This window comes from Mustela nigripes, chromosome 5 (assembly GCF_022355385.1).
Source record: "Mustela nigripes isolate SB6536 chromosome 5, MUSNIG.SB6536, whole genome shotgun sequence".
Lineage (NCBI taxonomy): Eukaryota > Metazoa > Chordata > Mammalia > Carnivora > Mustelidae > Mustela > Mustela nigripes.
The window spans coordinates 73,055,573-73,073,200 of record NC_081561.1 but is presented as its reverse complement, the minus strand read 5'-3'; the positions used below and the strand labels follow the sequence as shown (position 1 = coordinate 73,073,200).

The 17,628-nt window shown below is 34.5% G+C and overlaps 1 protein-coding gene across 1 annotated transcript in view; it reads left to right on the top strand.

Annotated features, from left to right (window-relative positions):
• TRDN (triadin) overlaps window positions 1-17,628 on the top strand; it is a 294,196-nt gene that overhangs the window by 160,283 nt on the left and 116,285 nt on the right. Inside the window, exon 15 of the mRNA XM_059401567.1 lies at window positions 13,367-13,418. Within this exon, the coding sequence (XP_059257550.1) occupies window positions 13,367-13,418 (52 nt within the window). The remainder of the gene's footprint in view (window positions 1-13,366; window positions 13,419-17,628) is intronic.

Here is a 17,628-nt window from a genome sequence, read left to right as displayed (position 1 = left end):
TTTCAAAAACAATGTCATTTTTTCTTAAAGTTTTGAACTATAAAATTTAATATAAAATTTGAAACTTTATATTACATATTATTATATATTTTATTTTAGATGCATATATAATGAAGAGAAAATATAATTTCTAAAAAGTTTCCAATGAATCATTTTGTTAGGTTCTATAAACATAGGCAAATCTTTTAACACAAATGATTCTGGCTTAAAAACAATAAAACATTAAAAGCCACAATTATATTAACAGCTAATTTCTATAGAGCAAATTCATAGAAAATCCCATATTGTTTGACTTAAACAAGAAGGAAATGCATTATTTCACATAAGAAGTCCAAAATAGTAGTTTTCCAAGGCTTTCTTTTAGTTACCTATCTCATTAGGCATAAAAGTAGGACTAATAAAATCACATTAATTATAAATAAAAACAATGATATTGATATAAGAGGAACATGTTTATCCCAAAGAACCTTAAATATTTAAAATATAAACCTCTATTAAAATATTTAAATAATGGGGGTGCCTGGGTGGCTCAGTGGGTTAAACCCTCTTCCTTCAGCTCAGGTCATGATCTCAGGGTCCTGGGATAAAGCCCCGCATTGGGCTCTCTACTCAGCAGGGAGCCTGTTTCCCCCCCTCTCTCTCTGCCTCTCTGCCTACTTGTGATCTCTGTCTGTCAAATAGATAAATACAAAAAAAAAAGAAAATCTTTAAATTATTTTTTAAGATTTTATTTATTTATTTGAGAGAGAGAGAGAGCATGAGAAGGGGGAGGGTCAGGAGAAACAGACTCCCTGCTGAGCAGGGACCACTCGCCACCCCCCCAGTGCAGCTTGATCCCCAGACTCCAGGATCATGACCTGAGCTGAAGGCAGTCACTTAATCAACTGAACCACCCAGGGGTCCCTATGGTAGAATTTTTAACTGGGATCAAAGTTGGGAGCTTTGATATTATACCAAATTCAGATGTTTTAAATGCCTAGAAAAAGAGACCATTGTTTTATTATCTGAACATGACCAAGAAAGCTGTATGGACTTTTCCTAAGTGTATCCAAGAGATGATAAAAAGTGAGTCTAGAGAATGAATTTGCAGTAGTAGTTATTGAAAGAACAAAGTTTCTTTCTGCTTACACTCATAGGAGTACAGCATGTTTTAGTAACTCCTGACACAAAACAGAGCTGGCCCTTATTTGTGTTCATCTACTTTTCTCTTTGTCTTCACATCCAACCACCCTTTCCCATCCAACCTCAAATTCTATCATTTCCTGGAAACTTCTTGTTCCCCAAAGTACAAGTCTCCTCTTCCTCCTCTGAGCCTGCATAGCACTTCACCAGGACTTTCCTTGAGGCATCTATCCCTTCTATGCTTACTTTGGTCACATATGTTTCTATCTCTCTCCCTAATCTACGCATGCCATGAGGATAGAGTTTCTGTATGCATCATCATTTTTCCTTCATGCCGCTCCCTCTATGTGGATATACACAATACATTCTCTCTCTCTCTCTGAATGATAAACTAAAACAATAAAACTATCAAATGAAAATATGTGCTATTTTAAAGGATAAAAGAACATGGGAAGAAGCATGGTAAAATATGAAATTTTTGGTAAAATGAATCTTAAGGAAGGTAAAAGTAAGACTGTCTCCTTTGAAATTAATTCAAAATTCTTTAAAAACTTGAAAATTATAGCAATATAAGAAATTTGTCACATAGATCTTACCAACAGAAATCAGGCAGGAAGTGACAACATCATATCATATCAGGGTTCAAAATATTAGTCTTAAAGACTCATGGTCTAGGTTCAAATCCCATCCCAACAAATTTGTAGTTGTGTGACATGGGCAAACAATTCAGTGGCTCTTTTCTTCGGTTTCCTCATCCTTAAAAGATATTAATGGGGTGATCCACATGGGGCATAGGAAGATCTTGAGCCCACTTCCACCACACATGCTGAATCTACAGTTACACATGAAACAATTCTCTCTGAAAAATACCTGAAAACTAGCCTAACAGCCCCTTCACAACAGACTATAAAAAGGACACATTGATATAGGTAGAAGAGGCAGAGATGTGTTCTCACCAAAAACCCCATCACAATCGGAGAAGTCTCACAAATCTGGAGCTTCTCCCTGGAAAGTGAGGGGTTTGTGCTTCCATAAGGCACCTCAACCCTTGGTATCTGCATCAGAGAAAGAATCAATAGGACTTGGATCCAGAGACCAAAAGGCTATTGAGAACTGAGATCATACTCTTTTAATTAATTATTTTTATTAACATATAATGTATTATTTGCCTCAGGGGTACAGGTCTCTGAATCGCCAGGCTTACACACTTCAAAGTACTCACCATATCACATACCCTCCCCAATGTCCACAACCCAACCACCCTCTCCATACCCTCCATGGCAACCCTCAGTTTGTTTTGTGAGATTAAGAGTTTCTTATGGTTGTTCTCCTTCCCAATCCTATCTTGTTTCATTTTTTCCTTCCCTATCCCCCACCCCCCCACCCCGGTCTCTCAAATTCCTCATGTCAGGGAGATCATATATTAAAGGTCATAAAATCATATAATAAATGTCTTTCTCTGACTTATTTCACTCAGCATAATACCCTCTAGTCCCATCCACATTGTTGCAAATGGCAAGATTTCATTTCTTTTGATAGCTGCCTAGTATTTCATTATATATATATATATATCCATATATATATATGGATAAAGAAGATGTGGTGTGTATATATATATATATACACACCACCGTCAATATTTATGACGATAGTCACCATGCTGTACATTACATCCCCATATATATATATATATACACACCACATCTTCTTTATCCATTCATCTGTTGATGGATATCTAGATTCTTTTAATAGCTTGGCTATTGTGGACATTGCTGCTATAAACATCCGGTGCACATGCCCCTTCAGATCACTACATTGTATCTTTAGGATAAATATCCAGTAGTGCAATTGCTGGGTCATAGGGTAGCTCTATTTTCAACTTTTTGAGGAACCTCCATGCTGTTTTCCAGAGTGGCTGCACCAGCTTGCATTTCCACCAACAGTGTAAGAGGATTCCCTTTTCTCTGCATCCTCACGAACAAGAACTGAGATCATACTCTTAAAGACTTTGAGTGCAGACACATTTCATATAAAAGCAGCACTTAGAAAAATGTTTTGACTGTATATGAAGAGGATTCATGTTGGGAAGGAAACAAACATCCAGATCCAGGAAACCCAGAGAGTTCTAAGTAAGATGAACCTAAGGAGATCCACACCAAGAATCATTATAACAAAAATGTCAAAAGTTAAAGAGAGAATCTTAAAAGCAGCAAGACAAAAAACAACTTGTTAGGTACAAGGGAATTCCCTTAAGACTCTATCAGCAAATTTTTCAACAGAAAGTTTGCAGACCAGAAAAATGACACAATATATGCCAAGAAAATATATGCTGAAAGGGGGAAAAAAAAATCTAACAAGAAATACTCTACTGAGCAAGGTTATCACTCAGAACTGAAGAAGAGATAAAGGATTTTCCAGATCAGTGAATGCAAAAACAATTCAATGTCACTAATCTGGCCTTACAGGAAATGTTCAAGAGACTTCTTTAAGCTGGAAAGAACGGGCACTAATCAATAACAAGAAAACATATGAAAGTATAAATCTTACTGGTAAAAGTAGCTATATTGCAAAGGTAGTAGATTAATTACTTGCAAAGATAACATGAAGACAAAAATAGTACAAATAATTATAGAATATCTAGTTTAAAAAACACTAATTAAAAATAAGTATGATGTGGAAACAAGCATAAAATGTGCAGCAGGGGGAGCAAAAAGTCAGTGTTTTGGAGGAGTTCAGACTTAAAAACAGACAAATGAAAAGATGGTTAACATCAGCAATCATCAGGGAAATGCGAATCAAAACAACAATGAGATTTCACCTCACACTTGTTGGAACAGCTATTATCAAAACGACAAGAATTAACAAGTCTTGACTAGGATGTAGACAAAAGGGAATACTTCTGGACTATTTTTAAGAAAAGAAAGTGCATGCAAAACCCTATGATTAATAGACTTTTTGCTGAGATATAATTGACATAAAACATTATATATAACTTAAGGTGTAAGGTGCACAGCATGATGATTTGATATTTGTGTACAGCGTAAGATGAACAGGACAGTAGGTCTTGTTACCAGACATCACCATACAAAATTACCAGAAAAGAGTTTTTTTCTTGTGATGAGAACTTTTAGGATTCACTCTCTTTACAACCCTCAAGTATGTAATGCAATATTTATGACGATAGTCACCATGCTGTACATTACATCCCCATAAATTATTTTGTAGTTTGAAGCTTGTACCCCATGACCCCCTTCACTGGTAGCTCCCAATCCCTAATCCCCCTCCCATCCAGCAACCACCTTTCCATTCTCAGTACCTATGAATTTTGTTTTATTTTTTCATTTTGGGTTTTTTTTTTTTTTTGAGTCCACATATTAATGAAATCATGTAGTGTTTGTCTTTTTCTGCCTGACTTATTTAACTTAGCATAATTTTCTTAAGGTCCATCCAGGGAGACACCAATAAAAGCAAGAACACCAGACCTGCCTGCTCGCATTCTCTCTCTCTCTCCCCTGCAACCTCATTGTGTGGCCTCTAATATGCTATGTAATTTCCAAAACTTCTATGTAACAAAATGTTGTTCATTTTTTTTCAAAGTTCCCTGATGGTTGTTTCTAAGGGCATCTTGCCATCATCATACGAACCACAAGGGCCAGTCTAGTCACAGCATGGGTTATGGAGAGGCTGAGACTGACACCAAAAAAGTAGGTTTTCTTTGGTCTGCATCCCAATTCATTTTCACAAATGTTGCCAGGGACTATCTAGGTAACAAAAGAAATTCCCTCTCTTTTGTTAATGCTGAAGTTTATTTCCTCCTTTTTAAAACATCCTCTTTCTTTGACCTTGTTGAAACCAACATTATTTGGCTTCTTCTTATACCCTATTATGATTATCTTTCTCAATGGAAAAACAACTTGAGGAGTGCCTGGGTGGCTCAGTCAGTTAAGCATCTGCCCTTGGCTTAGATCATGATCCCAGGATTCTGGGAGCAGCCCTCTGTTGAGTTCCCTGCTCAACAGGTTATCTGCTTCTCCCTCTGCCCTCTGCCTCTCTCTGCTTATGGTCTCTCTCCTGCTCTCTCTCTCTTTAAAATAAATAAATAAAATATTTTAAAAAACAAAAAAGAAAGAAAGAGAGAGCACATCTATTTACTGAGATTTCAAGGTGAATTATTTTGACCATAATTTACACTGAAACATTTTTAAATTTTTTATGTTCACGTTTCACGTACACCAACCAGATTCTTCTGCCCCAGCCAGATTGAGCAATTATCTCACATTGCACCTTTATTTTCCTCATCCCTTTTGTGGCTCTATACTCTATTTCTCCTTCAAGAGTTATCTATATCCTGCCTCCTAAAAAACTGCCAATACTAAAATTCAGATTACTATACCCTTTGTTTAGCATTTTTCAGGTAGTGCCCTTAAGGAGTGGAACTAGTCCTAATATTTAAATGTCATGGTTCACAGTAAGCACACATGCAATAAGCATTGAAGAAAGAATGAGTGATAGACTTCAATAATTATTTGGAGAAATATTTTCTCATTTAATGTCAAATTGGGTGTTGTTCATTCCCTACACTCTGTTCAACCTGAGAACAAAATTTAGTAGAATGTGTTTGCTTAAAAATACACTTCTGAATTCTCCCTCAGATTTCTTTATTTAGCACTCTGTTAAGGATTCCTTCTTTTTGGAAATCATTCTAACTTATCGGTGTAATAAATCTGCATTTTATAAATCTTGCTATTTTTATAAGAAACTTAGATTTTCTTTGAAGCTGATTATAACATCTTCAGATTTTGACATCTGTAGTACTGTAGAGAAAAAAAAAAGACTCAATGAGTCTGGGCAATTTTATGAAGATAATTGCTACCCATTTGGTTTACAATTTTCAGGTATATAACAATGATCTTTCAAACACCTTGTCTCCTAATCATTATTCATTTATTCATGCAAAAACATTTACTGAATGCCTTCTCAGTGCCAAGAACTCTGTTAGAGGCTGACGATACAAATAAGAATAAAACAGTCTTTGCTCTCAGTTTTTTCCTTCACAATCCTTACTATTTTTTTTTTTTGTAAGGTTACATTTACAGTTACAATTTTGTTTGTTTACATAACATTTCCAAATTGGGTAATTAGATAAAAAGAGTGTGCATTTCTTATTTTCTAGAAAAGTGAAAAACAGTATGATAATATTCATAGACACTGTTTAGTAATGTTAGAACAATAGCTACTGGTATTTTTTAAGGGCTGAACTGAGATCATTCTGTTTTATGATATCATTTAATGAGGAAACCATTCCCCTTCTATATGTAAGTTATGAATTAGAGGAACTACCAATAGTACCTCACTTAATTTTTAAGACTGAAATTTTAACTGGGAAGTGTGGCTGAAGAGTCAGAAATTCTGTTTTCATTGTGTGTGTGTCTGTGTGTGTAATAAAGTAGCTTATAGCCTCTCTCTCTTTTTTTAAAAATTTTATTTATTTATCTGACAGAGAGAGAGATCACAAATAGGCAGAAAAGCAGACAGAAAGAGGGGGAAGCTCCCTCTGCAGAGCAGAGAGTCCAATGTGGGGTTGGATCCCAAGACCCTGAGATCATGACATGAGCCAAAGGCAGAGGCTTAACCCACTGAGGCACCCAGGCACCTGAGCTTATAGTCTCAATAAATTCCTTAGTCTCAAAAAAAAAAAAAAATCTTGACTTTAAATTTTGTTTTGTTTTGTTTCATTTTGTGTAAAGAAGCAAAAGCAATCCTTGCTAAAGGAATAAATCGTTTATAATGGGAAAGCAAAAATTTTCTAAACTCTGTAACATTCATTTCAATGAAAACATCAAATAGCTACTTGAGTCTTTTTTTTTTTTTTTTTAAGATTTCTATTTTCTTGACAGAAAGAAAGAGAGCACAAGCAGGGGGAAATAGAGAAGGAGGCTCCCCAATGAGCAGGGAACCTATTGTGGGACTTGATCAGGACCCTGAGATCATTACCTGAGCCAAAGGCAGATGCTTTACCAACTGAGCCACCCAGGAACCCTAGCTACTAGAGTTTTAAATGTACTAAGAAGTGTATGCTTCTCCTAAGAGAACAGGTCCAGGTTGATGGTCAGAATGCTTGTTTTTAAAATATTAACAAAGGAATAATTGTTTCATGGTAAGGGAGGACTACCAATGTAAGCTCAGTAATAAAAAGAAATAAATAATAAAAATACTTGCTATCAAAACATAATATAGGTAACATTTTAAAATCCTCTTATTAGTGTATTTGTGCTCATAGTAGTGTATTAGTGTTGATAGTCTCTAATTTTAGAAAGGTGCTCTAGAAGGTAGAAAGGGCCCTGGAGTGATCAGCTCGGGTTCTCTCTGCTTTAAGCAGATCTATCTAGGACTCCTCTAAGACAGGTGTCTTAGAGACATCTCCAAGAATGCAACCTCATATCTTCCCATGATAATACTGCATGTCATTGTTTTACTAGCTGTCTGGAAGGAATCTTTTTCTTAACCTAATGGAGTCAGCCCTCTCCTTAACATCCCTATGTATATTCACACACATATATATACACACACATATATATAGACACATTTATTTTAGGATAGAAGGACAAATGATCTGTGTCTCATTTATAACATTTGTTTATTTTCCTAAAAAGTTTCCTTCTTTTAGTCATTTAAATAAATTAATACCTAGGTCTTCAGCTCTAAATTTAAAATTCCCTTCTTACCATTCAATCCAGACAACCAAGTGATGCCACGAGTGGGGAATGTACATTACTCTAACAGTGAACATTCTGACTGGATTTCAAGATTTTTTCCCTATGCTTTATTCTCTCCAAATAATAAAAGGAAAAGCTGATTCTATGTGTAGAAACTATAAATAGATGTTGACTTACATTTAATAAAAACATCAAAGTTCTCTTTTTTCAAATTAAGAAATGCTTAGAATGGTTTTGATCAAAATGATAGTATGTTTTCTTAAAAAGATTAAGAAAAAATCAAGGGAATATTTTAGCAGACATTGAATAATCATTTTCTTTCTCAATTAAACTCTGTAATGCTAAGATATTAAGTTAAAAACTACTTTGATTCTAAAACAAAATACATTGCTTGATGAAACAAAAATTTCCTGGGGGAATAAGAGAAGCTAAATTATGCTACCTATTGTAAATGATGCTGCCAGTTTATTTAGATTTTTAACCTCCAGCAATAACAGATTATTTTGATAAATTATTCATGTTTCTGCATTGTGCACCTTTTGCAATTTGCATATCTGGCAGCAAATAGGCCCTCCTTTCAGGCTTCAGTCCCCTTGGTCAGACTGGATGGCCAAAGGCTGCTTCATGATTAATTTCATCTCAATAGAGTAATTGTCACACTCAGATGAAACAATGCCTCTGAAATGCTTTCCTGGAGCTATGAAGTACAAGAGGCTTAGCTTAAGACCTTTTAAGCATATAGTAATTTTTGGCTTAAATGTTAACCTTTCTCTATTTCAGGAGTATCTACATCTAAAAATAGTAAATTAGATTTTATAAGAATAGAAAACAATGATTTAAGGCTTAATTTAGCAGTTCATTAGACTGCCAGATGATTTGACTTTAGAGTTTAGTATCTTAGTCAAAAAAAGAATGTGAATATTTTAATGGATCAAGGTTTCATTTTGCAGGTTCAAAGTTTAGCTGCTGAACTTGTAAATATTTATTTTTTTCCTAATTTGTGGAAAAGTTATTCAACTTTTCTATGTTCAGTTTTCTTACCTAAGAACAATCTAAATGATTCCCACTACTAGAATTAACGAGAGATGGCTTTGGAGACTTGTTTCTTTTTCTTTTTTTTAGAAAATTAATGAAAGAAAATTGATTTGTAATTGGGTCCTAAAGAAATGTTGATTCATGTCATTATTTTAGACAGAATTCTTAAATTTCCAAATCTATGCAAATTGTTATAAATTTGTTTGAAATAGTGAAATTCTAAAAAATTCCAAACTTCAGTCAAGGTCACACTATAATGTAATGAAAATAAAGTTCTGAAATTTAATGTTAAAGCACTTTCTACATATCATTTCATAAATGATCAAAGAGAAAAAGAGTTTGACTTAGTTTTTATCATCTTAAAAATGAAACAAAGCCCTAAATTTAATGACTCATTCCAAAATGGTCAATTAGATTTTTTTACACTTTTATAGTTGGATTTTTTATGCAATCAATTGCTTACATGTTTTTGAGTTTTCCCAGTATTTTGCTAGGTGCTTGAGTTATGAAATTGAATAAATAACTCAACAGTAATCACAGGGAATTTACAGATTAGTAGGAAGCTAGAGTTTTGTGAGTAAATAATTAAAATATAATCACTGAAACAGAAATCTGTATTGCTGACTCCAGTGGGCTGGTTATGGAGAAATGACCAGGATGAAGACTAAGTCATTAGAAAACATTAACTACTTTACCACCTGCTGCCATTCATTCTCCTGCCTTTGTCAGATTACTCACCTCTCTTTCTTTCAGCTTTCTTTTCTATTTTGCTGTTTTGTGAAGGGATTTAAATGTTACTTAGGAATTATTGATTGTTATTTTTGAAAGAGAAAATGATCACTTCCAATTTTGTTTTTCTAAGATTTTTCAAAATTTATTTTTGGGAGAGAGAGGCAGAGAGAGAGAGACAGAGACAGAGAGAACACACATACTCAAGACAAAGGGGAGGAGGACTCAGACAGGAGGGAGCAAAGAGAGAGGGACCAGCAGAGAGGGACAAGTGGCTTCCCGGAGCACTGTGGAGTTGGATCCCACAACTACTGGAACTGAAATCAAGAGTGGAACACTTAACCTTCTGAGCCACTCAGTTGCCCCCTAACTTGCTTTAAAGAATAAAAACAATAGAGGTGTCTGGGTGGCTCAGTAGGATAAGCATCTGCCTTCAGCTCAGATCTTGATCCCAGGGTCTTGGGACAGAGTGCCCCATTGCGCTCCCTGCTTAGCAGAGAGCCTCCTTCTCCCTCCCCCCAGTCATTCTCTCTGTCTCCCTCACTCTCAAATAAATAAGTAAGTAAAATCTCTTTAAAAAAAAAAAGAATAGAAACATTATAAATGTAATTATTTATTTTGAGGGAACTGGAGGATGCTTAGAAAATATTTAAAATGTAAGTAAGATCACCACAATACTATTTTTCATCTACTGTCTGTTAGTCAAAGACCAGCACTGAACTCAGTGTAGCAGTCCATTTGCTTTACAGTTATGCTAAGAGACACATGGCTGGCTCAGTTGGTAGAACATGCGACTCAATCTCAGGGTCACAAGTTTAAGATCTATACATTGGGTATAGAGATTACTTAAAAATAAAATTTTTTAAAAATAAGCTTATGTGAAACTTATACTAGTTGCATTTGAAACTGGATTTACACTTCATATTAAAAAAGTCAGGATGAACAGAGTCTTATAGATGAAAAGTTTATAGTAAATGAATATTTAAAGATTACTTGACAAGACATTTGCAGACTCATAATATTTTTTCAGTTTTGTAACTCAGACTGTTCCATTTGGCTACTCTGATTCTTGACAATTTATATAAATACATGTTTTAGGAACCTAAGGATACTAACTTCTCTGATAATTTTCTACTAAAATATTCCCAAGTAAATTATGCTGACATATTAATGTAAGCCCATCATTCTCTAATTTTGCAGTCCAAAATAATATTTATTAATTTCAGAATTATCTTAATCTTTAGTTGAATTTTCTTATCACTCTGCATTTTTATTAAAATCACTGCATTCTATGTCAAAAATACAACTGTAAGAACTACCAAATAAAACCTTGGGAACTATGAAATTATGGACGACAAATAATATTTTACTGCTACAGAGTTGAGAATTAGCTCCATTAAAGTTATTCCTTTGTGGGTGGACATTGTCTGTAGAATGACCCCTTTAAATAACATCTTTTACCTGGGAACAGTATCTAGAATGTATTACTGTGCATTAGTGGATGGGTGAATTTGGGGGAGGGGAGGGATGGAGAGCTACGGCATAGCAGAAAAAAGAGTCTAGAGCCTATAAGCCCTTAATACATGCCCACTCAACGTGCACACAGCCAGACCGATACTGGGTAGGGTTAGTGAAGGTATAACTCTTGAGAGATAAGACTGTCACCTGTCAAGATACTCAAATGGAAAATGCTCAATGGTCAGAGCCATGATCTGACCCCTGATCATTGAGCGAGGAGGCAGCTGACAGAGTAACTGAATGATCAACCGGAGAAGTAATAAGGTCCTAAGAAAAGTTCCCCTAATTCACAGTTGGGTACACCGGGTGGTGAGGTAGAAACTTCATTGTGGAGGGATCGTTTTAGGAGCCATGATCTAAGAGAACATAAAGAAGAAAGAAAAGATAGGAAAATCAGTTTTTAAAATTCTAAGGTACTATTTAAAAAAAAAAATCTTCTTTTTAAAAATCAGGAACTATTTTACAACTCTCTTGTATGTTGAGGAAACACCAGAGCAATGTAGGATACTTCTGGTGATCTTTTGGACCTATCATTTCAACCTTTCATTTAATTTTTCATTTACCAATGTTTATTAAGTGACTACTAAATGGTAGTCATATAATATAGGCCTAGAGCAATACTGGGAAATACATTAGTTAAAAATTCAATATATAAATTTTGACGAATTACTGAGTCTGTTTATTCTGGATGTGACAAAGATAACATTAGCATGAACCTGGCATGGATTTTTCCTCCAGAAAAAAAATAATAAAGAGATCATAGGTAAAATAAAATCAACTTAATTTTGAATATTAATTAATTTTGAATATTAATTGAATATTGAGTATTAATTAATTTTGAATATTTGAATATTTAAAAAATATTTTCTCTGAATAATAAATAGGGTAATAAAAACACACATAAATCAAATAATATTTCTTTTATAAAAACAAAATGAAAAATTGGCATTATCATAATCTTTGTTATGCTATAAATGAATGATTATCTCACCAATAAAAGATAAAGCATGAATTAGAAACAAAACCTAAAATACATGGAAACTTTGATTCTTTGCAAGTTATTCTGATGCAATCTTATTTTATAACTCTAAAAATGTAATATTAAATAAGGTGTAATCAACAGTTGAAAATAATTTTTTTAAAATGTTATTTATTTATTTAACAGAGAGAATGAGAGAGCACAAGTAGAGGGAGCATCAGAGGCAGAAGGAGAAGCAGGAACTCCCATGCAGGACTCTATCCTAGAACCCTGGGATCATGACCTGGGCCAAAGGCAGACCCTTAATGGACTGAGCCACAAAGGCGTCCAACATTTGATGATAATTAAACAAAAGACTGAGAATCTGTGTATCTCAGCTACTACATTTACACATACCTTAGTGTTGACACAAAATAGGTCCAACCAATAGGTGATTAATGAAGGAATAAAGGTCAAGATCTATAACAAATGACCAAATCTTCCTTCCCATATTAAGTGATAATTTAATCATCGAGAGCTTACTGGAGATAATTATGAACTGTTATGTAATGAAATGGGAAATAAGCATTGCTTTTTGAAATCTTTATTTCCCCTCTATTCTTCATGCTAATTAATTAAATATACATTTAAATATTTATCATCTGTGTTTTTGTAGCCTGTTTCTTTAAAGAGAAAATTCTGAAAAAATAAAAACAAAAACCCTAATACAACAAGGAAGAAAGACTCAAAATGAAGTTTTCTGATTCTCTCACAACACACACTGCTGCCCAGGACCATGCTAACGATGATGGGCAGCACAGCAGGACAAGGGATAACATCTTGAGTCGAAGACTGGAGCTGGATATTGGTTGCTCTAGGTTTTAACCTCATGTTAGTCACTCAATGAGCTTCTATGAGCCACTTTATTTAAGCCTAATGTTCCATCCATTGCAAAAATCTGTTAATACAGAAATAATTCACAAAGAAATGTGAGATTTTTGAACTCAGGTGCCCAACAAATGCAATGCTCCATGGTCAGTCAACAGTAAGGCAAGCAGTTTTGAGATTTTTTTTTTTTTTTGTCTCAAGTAAACCTAATTTCTTAATTATTTCTCCTAACAATTGTGCACATTTCTTAACAAAAATTCTGAGTGCTGAGGAAAATGTTTTTTGTGTTTGTTTTTGATTTTCTAATCTCTCCCTTTTGGGGGGATTAAATATATATATATATATTTTTTTTTTTGATCTGGCACTTCATGGTAACTTATTTATCTTTTTTCTTTGTAAGATCCAGGGAAAGCTCCTGAAACCAAACAAGGGACTGTAATAGTTGTGGCACAAGATAAACAGTAAAACACTTTAAACATTGTTTCATTTTTTAAAGAAAAGTGCATAGCACTTTATTGACAAAAGCAAAAGCTGTTTATTGCAGAATAGCACCATCTGCTGGGTTATTATAGAAAATATTGTTGTATTACAATACATGTTTCGAGTATTTATTTTTTAGTAGTTGGAGGAAACATGAAGGACCCAAGAATTAGTATGTTGACTCCAAGTTTCAGTCATTGAATCTTAACTTACATTTCTAAAACAAACAAACAAACAAACAAAAAAAAAAACAAAAACCAAACCAAAACAAAAAGATAGATTGATAGATTGATAGATGACAGAAAGATTGATACAGATATATAAATAATACAAAATTTTCCTAATATTTTCAGTTATAACTTGTAATTTGTGTCATATTAGGAAAGTTAGAACGGTAATAAATTCATATTATTTCATCTATATTAAGACTGCAGAAACTGCGGTGCCTGGGTGGCTCAGTGGGTTAAGCCTCTGCCTTTGGCTCAGGTCATGGTCTCAGGGTCCTGGGATTGAGCCCCGCATTGGGCTCTCTGCTCAGCGGGCAGCCCGCTTTCCCTTCTCTCTCTGCCTGCCTCTCTGCCTACTTGTGATCTCTCTTTGTCAAATAAATAAATAAAATCTTAAAAAAAAAAAAAGACTCCAGAAATTGGGTTCCAGATATAACTACAAACAAATCACCTTAGTTTGTATAAGCCATCTGAGAAAATCAGTTTCAACAATTACTAATATCTTTGGGCTATCAAAAGTGGTGTCCTTTAAGAGAACTTCAGAAAAATGTATAATCAATATTTATCTTTAAATATATATAATCCATCAAAATATATAATCAATTATTTATCTTCATTTATTTTTTGAAATTTATTTTAGAGAAAGAGAGAGAGCAGGGAGGAGGGTAAAGGGAGAGGGAGAGAGAGAAACTCAAGCAGACTCCCTGCCAAGCATGGAGCCCAACTCAAGGCTCTATCCCAGGACCCTGAGATCATGACCTGAGCTGAAACCAAGAGTTGGATGCTTAACTGACTGGGCTACCCAGGCACCCCAAAATATTGATTCTTTAAATCATCAGTTTGGGAAAATTACTTCTTTAAAATAATTGTCCTATGAAGTTATTTTTTTATTTTTACTTTTTAATTTTTTTTAAGATTTTATTTATTTTGACAGAGAGCACAAACAGGGAGAGCCGCATCTGAAATCACATCCTTTGAGAAAGCTATGCTAACTCCTGTGTGTCTCCAAGTGAACAGAATGGAATATGATTCATCTGACCTTTATTCTTAAATCATGAAAAGTAATTTGATGAAAGCATAAGGGAAGGACAGAAGTGTTCTGACTTTTGTCATCTATGAAAACTTTACAAAAGATCATACTTGGGCAATAAAAGGTAAAATATTTAATAGAGGAAATATTTTTTCAGGTTTTTATTTTATTTTATTTTAATTTTTTAAAGATTTTATTCATTCATTTGACAGGCAGAGATCACAAGTAGGCAGAGAGGCAGGCAGGGAGAGGGGGAAGCAGGCTCCCCGCTGAGCAGAGAGCCAGATGTGGGGCTTGATTCCAGGACCCTGAGATCATGACCTGAGCGGAAGGCAGAGGCTTAACCCACCCAGGCACCCCTAGGTTTTTATTTTAATTCCAGTTAGCTAACATACAGTGTTAGTGTTATATTAGTTTCAAGTGAAAAATATAGTGGTTTAACACTTCCATATAATATTCAGTGCTCATCACAATGGGAGCACTCCTAATCCCCATCACCTATTTAACCCACTGCCCCCAACTCCTCACCTAATAGAATCTTGCTTTCTTTCCCATGCTATATTATACAATATCTAGTAATAAAGGATATACATTTAGATGGTGTTATATTTGTTACTGGGCAGAAAACCCTTGTAGCAGACTCCTCAGCATATAACATAGAACATGTTTGCATTTAACCTGGACTCAACCATGAGCAGAATCATCATATTAAATATTGGTAAGATGGGTTGACTGGCTTCCATTTGACCCAAATAATGCCATTTATAAGCAATGCATATACTAGGATAATTAGGAGATGTGATACCAATTTTTACTTTTCATTTAATCATCAGGTTGTTCAAGGAAACAGTCTTCTTTAGAAGGATATAACCAATATTATGGGATGTAGAAAGGCAAAACAAATATTATTATCACTTTTGGGGTTTTATTCATGAAAATGCAGCTTGGAGTCATTTCCTCCAGCAAATGGCTACAAGTTCAAAGAATCATTGTGGTTAATGTATACATATTCTCATAAAAAAGACACACTTGCCCTAAGACACTTCTGCTTTGATTGAGGCTTCTGAGAGCTTTAGTGGCTGTGGAACTAGTACTTGAGGGAGAAGTTTAATGTTACTTCAGTGTCATATCAGAGGAATTCAAGGGGAGGAAATTGCAGAGGTATCTGGAAACTTGCTTCAAATTTCAGTTTGGAGCCATGGGCTCTTCATTTTTACATTCCAACTAGGCTGGACAAGGTGGGCTCAGAAAATACTCTTTTGGAATCAAAGATTTATTATCGAATCATTAATACCTGAGAGTTAAACAGAGTACAGAAGGCAAGATTTTGGGGCTGTTCACTAAAATGGCAATGACACATCAAAGCAGGGATACCCGGCAGGGATAAATGCCACTTGTGCTGTGCACATCCATTGATCTTTCTTAGGTTTTATAATAGCACAGCCACATAATTAAATAATGTATAGAAATAATTAATACTTGCCTGTACTTCATTAGGAGACAGAGCTTGAACATCATCAGCAGTATTGCCGTAACAAAGGCTGATATTTTGGGGTATAAAATAACAAAATTGAAAATGATACTTGCAGTGTGATGAAAGACCAGAATGTATCTGTTCATTTATTTATTTTTTTAACCTTATGACAGATGAAATATCTAAAATCTAGTTTTATATAAGGTGTGAGTAAATGTGTACATATTCAACTTTATTATGAAAATTTAGCACACTTTCTTTGGGAGTACATTTAAAAATTTTAACAAAGTTTAGAGATAAAGAGGAGTATGAAATAAATGACCCTATGCTATAGATTATAATTTAGAGACATAAGAAATTTAAATAATATCATAAATAGAATATCATGTAGTACTTAATTGAATTGTAGAAATAATAAATGTCATACTAGTTAAGACAAAGTGATTTTTAGTAAGAGTTGGGGGTTGAGGGATTCCTCATGGATGAAGGATGAATTCACTTGAGCTTGGAGCATTATTAAAAAATAAACTGGCAGAGAAAAATAGCATTACTAGTATAGATGGCTTAAAAAAATTAAGTTGCTGATAATTAGTAAAGAATATTGTCATTATCAGGATATGAGACAAGTATGATTGTACCGATAACTTGGGAAAAAATGCAGCTAATATGGACATTTTGAAGAAATAGTATTTAATAGAATATACAGAATAAAACAAAGGAAGAATTTAAAATGGTACTGATCTTTTGGGCCTGGGTGAATGGGATGATTATAATTGTCAAAAATAAGTCCCATGGAAAGGAACTAGCTTAAGGGAGGAGGTGAGGATTCATTGTTGGGCAGGTTTGTGTTGAGCAGATGGAGGGGCATGTAGGCAGGGAATTTTCTGTAGCCAGTAAAATCTAGGTGGGTCTAGGTGAAGCCCCAGTGAGAAGATGCACACGAAAATGCCTTAGTAATTGTAGCACAGATTGAACACCGGAAGTAGTCCTAGATGTTGGGTCTAGGAGGTCCAACAAATTATAATTCACTCAGGCAGGATTATCTGAATCTTTGATTCTATTTATGTGGCCTAAGGCTTCTTGGAGTGGGTTTGGCTCTTGAAGAACAAACCAAGGGTCATCTTGCTAGGAGCAATCCCAAAATGACTAAGCACCTCCCCCAGTCATTTCTGGTAACACACATTAGTTACCAATTGTATCCAGATTAAGATTCATGATCCAGGATTAGATGAGTTCTACCACAGAGAAAGTCAGAATTTAAAAGTGATTGAAGCGTGCTGTGCCTTTTTTCTGTGTAAAGATGGTGTACATTTACTAAAAGTGGGGTGGACTTGTCATTGCCCCTTGCTGAGATGGGACATTTTAAATACTACTAACATTAACGCATATAATAAACTGGTATATAATTTCTTAGTGGCTAGACACAGATAATTTATGAAATATCACTTCCA